At 39.6% G+C, this 9,572-nt stretch overlaps 1 protein-coding gene across 3 annotated transcripts; it reads right to left on the bottom strand.

Annotated features, from left to right (window-relative positions):
* Positions 1-374: 374 nt before the first annotated feature.
* Positions 375-8,475, bottom strand: LOC115183325 (CMRF35-like molecule 3). Of its 3 annotated transcripts, none has more exons than XM_029744658.1 (6): positions 8,393-8,475; positions 4,653-4,964; positions 4,319-4,540; positions 2,384-2,538; positions 1,938-2,052; positions 375-727 (listed from the first exon to the last, which is right to left on the bottom strand). In XM_029744658.1, the coding sequence occupies exons 1-6, from the start codon at positions 8,430-8,432 to the stop codon at positions 549-551; spliced, it is 1,023 nt and encodes a 340-aa protein (XP_029600518.1). In that variant the 5' UTR covers positions 8,433-8,475; the 3' UTR covers positions 375-548. The 3 variants fall into 3 exon arrangements, with proteins under 3 accessions (XP_029600518.1, XP_029600520.1, XP_029600519.1); XM_029744660.1 differs by lacking the exon at positions 8,393-8,475 and adding an exon at positions 7,223-7,255; XM_029744659.1 differs by lacking the exon at positions 8,393-8,475 and adding an exon at positions 5,701-5,929.
* Positions 8,476-9,572: the final 1,097 nt, after the last annotated feature.

The following is a 9,572-nucleotide window of genomic DNA, read 5'->3' as shown; positions in this document are numbered from 1 at the left end:
AACACACTGCACATTCACACTGTTTAAACATTTTGATGAGTTTTAATGAAATGCTTTAAAATGCACAGTTTATTTACATATACAATAGATATGTCAATCTCAAAGATAGAACTGACTATTATGGTATTACTGTCCTAATCATTAGAACAGCCAAAATGAAGCCAAGATGATATGACAAAACACATAGTTCATATTTACACAAATATTTACAATAATATTGGTTTACTTTCACAAAATCTGGAGATAAAAGTGATTTTAAAGCCAGATGTTCATATTTTACATACATTATATACAGTAAAACCACATGAGCTGTTTTAATACAATATGTCAAGGAGGATTTCAAACAGGAAAGGGATTGTTTTTTTCAAGTCATTTCATTTCAAGATGGCGGCTCTGTGGTGACAACCCTTCATCTCTCTACAGGGAGCTTCCCTTCATCCCAGATGTCACCTTGTTCGCTATAGAGTACTGCCTTTGACCAGGGTCCATATGGGGGATAGATAATAGGGTGTCATTTGGGATGCATCTCCTGTATAGATTATATAGTACTACATTATTTTGGGTAGCTGGGCTGTAGAGTAGAGGGCATCTTCTGGGCTGTCTTTAAAGAGGTGTACAGCAGGGAATCTTGTAGATTCTACAGTATCTTTGGGTAGCTGGGCTGTAGAATAGATGGAATCATCCTGGGTTCCACTGGCTGTTGGAGGTCTTGAATAGACTCTAGAATCTTTGGGTAGATCCACATTGGAAAGGATGAGAGAAGTTGGGCCATCTGCACTAGAATAGCTTGGATTTTTATCATCTTTGGGAAGTCCACAGTAGAATAGCTTGAATTTATTTCATATTTGGGGAAGCTGGCGTTAGCATAGATATCACAGTGTGGAATCAAGTATGGGTAACTGCATTTGTGGAGTGTGTCTGAGCCGGTTAGGCAGGTTAGGATAATTACAGTGGGAAGTTAGGATAATTAACATGGCAGGTTAAGATAATTATTGTGGCAGGTTAGGATAATTAACATACATTTTTATTTAACCAGGCAAGTCAGTAAAAAAAACTGCCAAACTGTCACGACTTTCGCCAAAGTCGGTCCCTCTCCTTGTTCGGGCGGTGTTCGGCGGTCGACGTCATCAACCTTCTAGCCATCACTGATCCATTTTTCATTTTCCATTGGTTTTGTCTTTTCTTCCTTCACACCTGGTTCCAATCCCATCAATTACATGTTGTGTATTTAACCCTCTGTTTCCCCTCATGTCCTTGTCGGAGATTGTTTTGTTTGTATGTGATGTGCTATTTAGTGTTGGTGTGCAACAGGTTTTGTACCCACTTGTTATTTTGGTTGTTTTGGAGTTTTGTCAGCATTTATTAAACAACAACAACTTGGTATAAACAACGTTTATACCAAGTTCGTTCTCCTGCGCCTGACTTCCCTGCACCCATTACCCATCACACGCACCCATTACACAAACCCTAACCCGGACGACGCTGGGTGAATTGTGCGCCGCCTCATGGGACTCCCAATCACGGACGGTTGTGATACAGCCTGCAATCGAACCAGGGTCTGTAGTGACGCCTCTAGCACTGAGATGCAGTGCATTAGACCACTGAGCCAATCAGGAGCCATTAATGTGGCAGGTTAGGAGAATTAACGTGGCAGGTTAGGATAATTAACGTGGCAGGTTAGTAGAAACAAAATGGCAGGTTAGGAGAATTAACTTTGTCGGTTAGGAGAACTAACCTAGTAGGTTAGGAGAATGAGGTTAAGGTTAGGAAAAGGGTTAGGGTTAGCTAAAATGCTACAAGGAAGCAGCAAGTAGCTAACGCAAATCAATCTGGAGTAGAACCGAACTGCCCACTTATGTTGCTCCTCCCACTTATTTGTCAACGCCCACTTTCAAACACACTCCACATATGCAGTTACACATGAATCTGTGGAATACCTGTGGCAGAGCTAGTAGAGCTAGCAGAGACAGTAGAGTAGACTGAAGAGATGACCACAGGGAGTGTGTCTGTCTGTCTGTCTGCCTCTCTGATCTCCTCATACACACAGTCAACCTGCATACAGAACCAATGACAATAAATATATGTTCAGATATGAAAAGAAGTGGAGGCCCTCAACCATCAACATGTGTTGTTTTTCTTCATGTAATGACAACAAGCTACAGAATGATAACAGACTACAGTAGAAACCCACTAGAGGCTGTAGACTCACACACTCAACTCTTAATGTTTAGTTTACCACCTCCCTGTCTATCACCTCTACACTACACTTTATTATGGATACACACACACACACACACACACACACACACACACAACACACACACACACACACACACACACACACACACACACACACACACACACACACCCTTGTATCTCTCACCTCTCCAGTAGGGTCAGGTTGTGTGTTGGAGGAGACTGGTGGTGGTGGTGGTGGTGTTCTCCTGGTTCCTCTCCTCTGTCTGTAGAACAGGAGCAGGACCAGTCCTAACACGGTCACCATGACTACCAGACCAGCACTGGTCCACACCATCAGACCTTACCACAGACAGGAGGAGAGACTTTACAGAGTACTGTATATATCATAGATACCATCAGACCTGACCACAGACAGGAGGAGAGACTTTACAGAGTACTGTATATATCATAGATACCATCAGACCTGACCACAGACAGGAGGAGAGACTTTACAGAGTACTGTATATATCATAGATACCATCAGACCTGACCACAGACAGGAGGAGAGACTTTACAGAGTACTGTATATATCATAGATACCATCAGACCTGACCACAGACAGGAGGAGAGACTTTACAGAGTACTGTATATATCATAGATACCATCAGACCTGACCACAGACAGGAGGAGAGACTTTACAGAGTACTGTATATATCATAGATACCATCAGACCTGACCACAGACAGGAGGAGAGACTTTATTATGGTTGAACAAAGCTGGTCAGTTTGCAAAAATTCCCAGGTTTTTCAGAAATGACCAGATCTTTGCAAACCTATGCTTTCCAGACTATAAATATCATAGATGGATAGATACAACTGTCATTTAGTCGGTTTGTTGGTAGACTGGTGGATAGATCAGTCAATTAGATAAGGTAGGTTGGAAGGTAGTCAGTTGTATGGTCAGACAGACAGACAGAGCAGTGAAAATAAAGGTGTGATAAAGAAAGAGACTTAACTATCTTACTAGCTATGGGATGACAACTATAAAGGAAGAGACTTCACTATCTTACTAGCTATGGGATGACAACTATAAAGGAAGAGACTTCACTATCTTACTAGCTGTGGGATGACAACTATAAAGGAAGAGACTTAACTATCTTGCTTTGGGATGACAAATATAAAGAAAGAGACTTAACTATCTTGCTTTGGGATGACAACTATAAAGGAAGAGACTTCACTATCTTACTAGCTATGGGATGACAAATATAAGTAAGAGTAAGATAGTAAGATAGTGTAAGATAGTGATCAGTGTAACCATAGCAACAGAGGCCATGGTGTCAGCAGCTGATTTCCACAAAACCTCAAGTGTTGCATCACTTCCTGCATCCCCATGACAACATAGTCCCTGCTACCACATAACAGAGCACCATTATATTTTAGGCACCACTGAAATCAGTATACATGAAACTTAACAGCACTCTGTCCTGCAAGAGAGTATTCCTAGAGAATCTAGAGAGAGAGAGAGAGAGAGACAGAGACAGAGACAGAGAGAGAGTGAAAAAAGAGAGAGAGTGAAAAAAGAGAGCGAGAGAGAGAAACAGACAGACAGAGAGAGGGGGGTATCAGAGAGATAGAGAGAGATTGAGTGGGAAAAGAGAGAGAGAGAGAGAGAGAGAGAGAGAGAGAGAGAGAGAGAGAGAGAGAGAAGCAGACAGACAGAGAGAGGTGGGGTATCAGAGAGAGAGAGAGAGAGAGAGAAGCAGACAGACAGAGAGAGGTGGGGTATCAGAGAGAGAGAGAGAGAGAGAGAGAGAGAGAGAGAGAGAGAGAGAGAGAGGGAAAAGAGAGAGAGAGAAGTAGTGACATTTGTCCAATGCTTGAACATGTACAATTGTTTTTCATCCAGCATTTCATATCACAACATATTAGTGGTAATGTCTGAGATGAGAGATTCATCATATCACAACATATTAGTAGTAATGTCTGAGATGAGAGATTCATCATATCACAACATATTAGTTGTAATGTCTGAGATGAGAGATTCATCATATCACAACATATTAGTAGTAATGTCTGAGATGAGAGATTCATCATATCACAACATATTAGTTGTAATGTCTGAGATGAGAGATTCATCATACCTGCTCTTGATAGACGACCACTGACATCTCCAGATGCCAGAAACGTTGTGGAGGGGTTAGAGGATGTTGTTAGGTTTGGGAGGGTTGTGGAGGTGTATGGGGATGTTGTAGAGAGGTTTGGGAGGGTTGTGGAGGTGTATGGGGATGTTGTAGAGAGGTTTGGGAGGGTTGTGGAGACATGGGGTCTGGAGGTGAGTGGTGACGGTGTAGGAATGGGAGGAGCTGTGAGTCAATAGAAAGTACAGATAAACACCAATATTGAAACAACTTCATGTCAGGAAATAAGTCAGGAAGTGAATTACTAGATACAAATGTATATGGAGTATTCACTTACCATCTGTAACTATGAGACGCACCTCTTGGAATGTGTCCTTTATAGTTCTGTCCACTCCACACCAGTAGGTTCCAGAGTCTGACTTCCTCAGGTCTTTGATGGTCGCATAGAATACATCTCCCTTGTCTTCTATACTGTATCTATCTTGAGATGCATTCTTAATCCCTTTAGTTTCAACCAGAATGTCTTTACCAGAACATGTCCCCTTGCAGAAGTATTTGTTGTTGTTCCCTGCCAATGTGAATGAGCAGCCCACAGTGACTTGTCCTCCTACCACTTCCTTAGTGACAGCTGACTCCACAACACATCGAGCTGTCAAACAGAAACACACAGTACAGACACAACTGATGACCTGTGAGATATACTTTAAACCTGCTAAAATCTAACTTTAACCCTGCTCAAATCGTACTTTAACCCTGCTCAAATCTAACTTTAACCCTGCTCAAATCGTACTTTAACCCTGCTCAAATCGTACTTTAACCCTGCTCAAATCATACTTTAACCCTGCTCAAATCGTACTTTAACCCTGCTCAAATCGTACGTTAACCCTGCTCAAATCATACTTTAACCCTGCTCAAATCGTACTTTAACCCTGCTCAAATCGTACGTTAACCCTACCCAAATCTTACTTTTTGCAAAGCTGTCATCAAGGCAAAGGGTGGCTACTTTGAAGAGTCTCAAATATAAAATACATTTTGATTTATTTAATACCTTTTTTGTTACTACATGATTCCATATGTGTTATTTCACAGTTTTGTTGTCTTCGCTATTATTCTACAATGTAGAAAACAGAAAAATAAAGACAATTCTGGAATGAGTAGGTGTCCAAACTTTTGACTGGTACTGTATCTTATTCCTTATGTACTATATGATCCAGACAGTATGATAGAAACTGATACAGACAGACAGACAGACAGACAGACAGACAGACAGACAGACAGACAGACAGACAGACAGACAGACAGACAGACAGACAGACAGACAGACAGACAGACAGACAGACAGACAGACAGACAGACAGACAGACAGACAGACAGACAGAACTCACCTGAAAGGAGACAGCAGGAGACAACACGGAGTATCTTCATTCTGGACAGTTAATCCTCAGTTACTATACTGTTAAAGTTACTTTACTAACACATTAACTGTACTGTTGAAGTTACTTTACTACCATAGTTACTATACTGTTAATGTTATTTTACTATCACAGTTACTATACTGTTAAAGTTACTTTACTACACTCCAGCAAACACAGGTCCACAACAGCTTGTCTGTAAGCTACTAGTTTGACAGCAGGGTGTTTCTGAAGTGCTCGTCTTTCCTTATTGAAAGCTCCTCCCTCCTCTGACACCTCTCTCTCTCTATATATATAGATATATATAGATATATATAGATAGATATGTCTTGCTTGCATTGCCAAAGCAGATTTATATCCAGATTTATATCCATCTCTGTCTCTCTCATTTCAATTAATTTCAAAGGGATTTATTGGGAGGGGAAACATATGTTTACATTGCCAAAGCAAGTGAAGTAAAATGCATGTCAGAGAGATTGAGATGGTGGTGGTGGAGGTTTGGGCTTTAGCTTGCACATCCTGTTAATTTCTATGTAGTGACCTCAATGTCTCCAGGTCTATGTGCTGCAGAGTGAAACTGGTTCAAACTGGCCGGAGGTTAGACTTCTAAACCACCAGAGAACTCAGCTAGCTGTGGTGACTAAGTGTTAAAACTGTCAACTTCTCTGTTCTAAAAAGTTACCATGTTTGTTTCAGCAGAGGAGGAACACATTGTTGAGATGATGACATTATAGTTAAAGTATACATCGTTATACACTGCTCAAAAAAATAAAGGGAACACTTAAAACCTGTTGAGGCCAGGGGGCAGGATCTAATCCCGGTATTGGGATTCATTGTCATGTGACCATGGCGGGGAATTCAAAACTGCAAGAGTAATCATTTCAAATAATCAAATAATCAACTATTTTCCTCCATTTGAAAGATATATCTCCTAAATCTAACCACGCTGTCCGATTTTCAGAGGCATTACGGAGAATGCATAAAGTTAGGTTATGTGAGGAGAGTACATTGACAATAGCTGCGTGTAATGTTTAGCCAATTCAAAGAAGGGCATCAACAGACAGAAAACTAGCTAGAATTATGCACTTACCTTTGACAATCTGCATCAGATGACACTCATAGGACATTATGTTATACAATACATGCATTTTTAGTTCCATCAAGTTCATATTTATATCCAAAAACAGCATTTACAGTCGCGGTGAAATTCAGAATTTTTTTCGGCTCGAATGCACCCAGTGAATCCAGCATTACAAATCACGGAATTACTATTCGAAAACATTGGTAAATTTTAATATTGTCATTCAAAGAATAATATATTATCATCTCGTAATTGCTACCGAATGGCCAGATCTCAAAATAACTTTACTGGGAAATCACATTTTGCATAAACTGGGTACTATGCTAACAACAATAAGCTATATGCTAAGCTAAGCTATACCGTTAGCATTAGCATCATCTAATATCGATAATAACATTCTAAATATCCCCTTACCTTTGATTATCTCCATCAGAAGGCGCTGCCAGAGATCCCAGGTCCAGAACAAATGTGGTTTCTTTTGACAAAGTTCATAATTTATAATTTATGTCCAAATAGTTAGCGTTCAGTAGGCTCCCACAAAATGAGGTGGGCAGTGTAAAGTCACGTCGAAAAGCTAAAGAAAACCTAGTAAATAATCTATTTACGTTTGTTTAAACATGTCAAACGTTGTTTAGCATTAATCTTTTGGTCCATTTTTAACGTGAAACATCAGTAAACATCAGTAATATTTTCACACAACCTATCAAGTGTCTAGAATAAACGATTATGACAAAGACACTCTTCTCAGATTCATGCGCAGGCGCAAAAAATGAAGTGATGATGTGTCAACTTGTAAGCTTTCTAATTCGGTCTGTATTCATGACAGATGCTTCCAACAACTTTCTAAAGATCGTTGACATCTAGTGGAAGCCGTAGGAGTTGCGAACTGAATCCTTTCTCACTGTGGTATCTTTAAAACAATGACACTAAATAGTACAGTCACAAAATTCTCATTTTTTTAAATCTATTTTTCACAGGTTTTTGCCTGCAAAATGAGTTTTGTTATACTTACAGACACCATTCAAACTGTTTTAGAAAATTCAGAGTGTTTTCTATCCAAACCTAAACAATAATATGCATATTCTAGCTTCTGAGTTGGTGTAGGAGGCAGTTAAAAATGCGCACATATTTTTTTCCAAAATTCTCAATACTGCCCCCTAGCCCTACTCAAATCTAACTTTAACCCTGCTCAAATCTTACTTTTTGCAAAGCTGTCATCAAGGCAAAGGGTGGCTACTTTGAAGATTCTCAACTATAAAATAGATTTTGATTTATTTAATACCTTTTTTTTACTACATGATTCCATATGTGTTATTTCACAGTTTTGTTGTCTTCACTATTATTCTACAATGTAGAAAACAGAAAAACAAAGAAAATCCTGGAATGAGTAGGTGTGTCCAAACTTTTGACTGGTACTGTATCTTATTCCTTATGTACTATATGATCCAGACAGTATTATGGAAACTGATACAGACAGACAGACAGACAGACAGACAGACAGACAGACAGACAGACAGACAGACAGACAGACAGACAGACAGACAGACAGACAGACAGACAGACAGACAGAAAGACAGAACTCACCTGAGAGAAGACAGCAGGAGACAATATGGAGTATCTTCATTCTGGACAATTACTCCTCAGTTACTATACTGTTAAAGTTCTTTACTATCACAGTTACTATACTCTTAAAATTACTTTACTATCTCAGTTACTCTACTGTTAAAGTTACTTTACAACCACAGTTACTATACTCTTAAAATTACTTTACTATCACCGTTACTATACTGTTAACGTTACTTTACTATCACAGTTACTACACTGTTTAAGTTATTTTACTATACTACCAGCTAGCACAGTTCCACAACAGCTTCTCTGTCAGCTACTAGTGTGACAGCAGGGTGTTTCTGAAATGCTCTTTCTTCCCTTATTGAAAGCTCCTCCCTCCTCTGACCCCCCACTCCCTCTCTCTCTCTCTCTCTCTCTCTCTCTCTCTCTCTCTCTCTCTCTCTCTCTCTCTCTCTCTCTCTCTCTCTCTCTCTCTCAAGACATATATATATATATCTTGCTTACATTGCCAAAGCAGAGATACTGTATGTCCATCTCTGTCTCTCTCATTTCAATTAATTTCAAAGGGCTTTATTGGTAGGGGAAACATATGTTTACATTGCCAAAGCAAGTGAAGTAAAATGCATGTCAGAGAGATTGAGATAGTGATGGTGATGGTGGAGTGGGTGGGCATTAGCTGACACATCCTGTTGATTTCTCTGAATTGACCTCAGTGTCTGCAGGTCTGTGTGCTGCAGAGTGAAACTGGTTCAAATCGTCCGGAGTTTAGACTTCTAAACCACAAGAGAACTCAGCTTCCTGTAGGTGACTTAGTGTTAAAACTGTCAACTTCTCTGTTCTAAAGTTACCATGTTTATTTCAGGAGGAACACAATGTTGAGATGATGACATTATAGTTAAAGTATACATCGTTATATTTTATTATGTATTTTTCTGACATTTCATTGATTTGGATCGTTGATCAATTATATTAATAAATCTATTCTCTTATCGACAACCAGTCGTCTCTCTCTCTATTGAGCCTGGGGACGAGGTTACAGTTATTCTAATGACCTATGTGTTTCATCTCAGTCAATTCAGGAAGTGAAGTGAAATTCCATTCACGGATTGAGAAGTCCACATGAAAAATGATGGTCGTCAATGATACATTTAATTGCTTTTCGTTGTCTGGTTTGAAATGGAATTTAATTGAATTG

This window comes from Salmo trutta, unplaced genomic scaffold (genome assembly GCF_901001165.1).
Source record: "Salmo trutta unplaced genomic scaffold, fSalTru1.1, whole genome shotgun sequence".
Lineage (NCBI taxonomy): Eukaryota > Metazoa > Chordata > Actinopteri > Salmoniformes > Salmonidae > Salmo > Salmo trutta.
The sequence above is the reverse complement of the archived record's forward strand: the minus strand, read 5'-3'. Positions and strand labels throughout refer to the sequence as shown.

What these genes read in the sequence shown, in the direction of transcription:
- LOC115183325 (XM_029744658.1), bottom strand. Translation starts at nt 8,432, where the DNA reads ATGAAGATACTCCATATTGTCTCCTGCTGTCTTCTCTCAG. An exon ending in GCGTCTCATAGTTACAGATG is followed by an intron (nt 4,541 to 4,652) that starts GTAAGTGAATAC and finishes ATTGACTCACAG; the next exon opens with CTCCTCCCATTCCTACACCG. An exon ending in AACCTGACCCTACTGGAGAG is followed by an intron (nt 2,053 to 2,383) that starts GTGAGAGATACA and finishes TTCTGTATGCAG; the next exon opens with GTTGACTGTGTGTATGAGGA.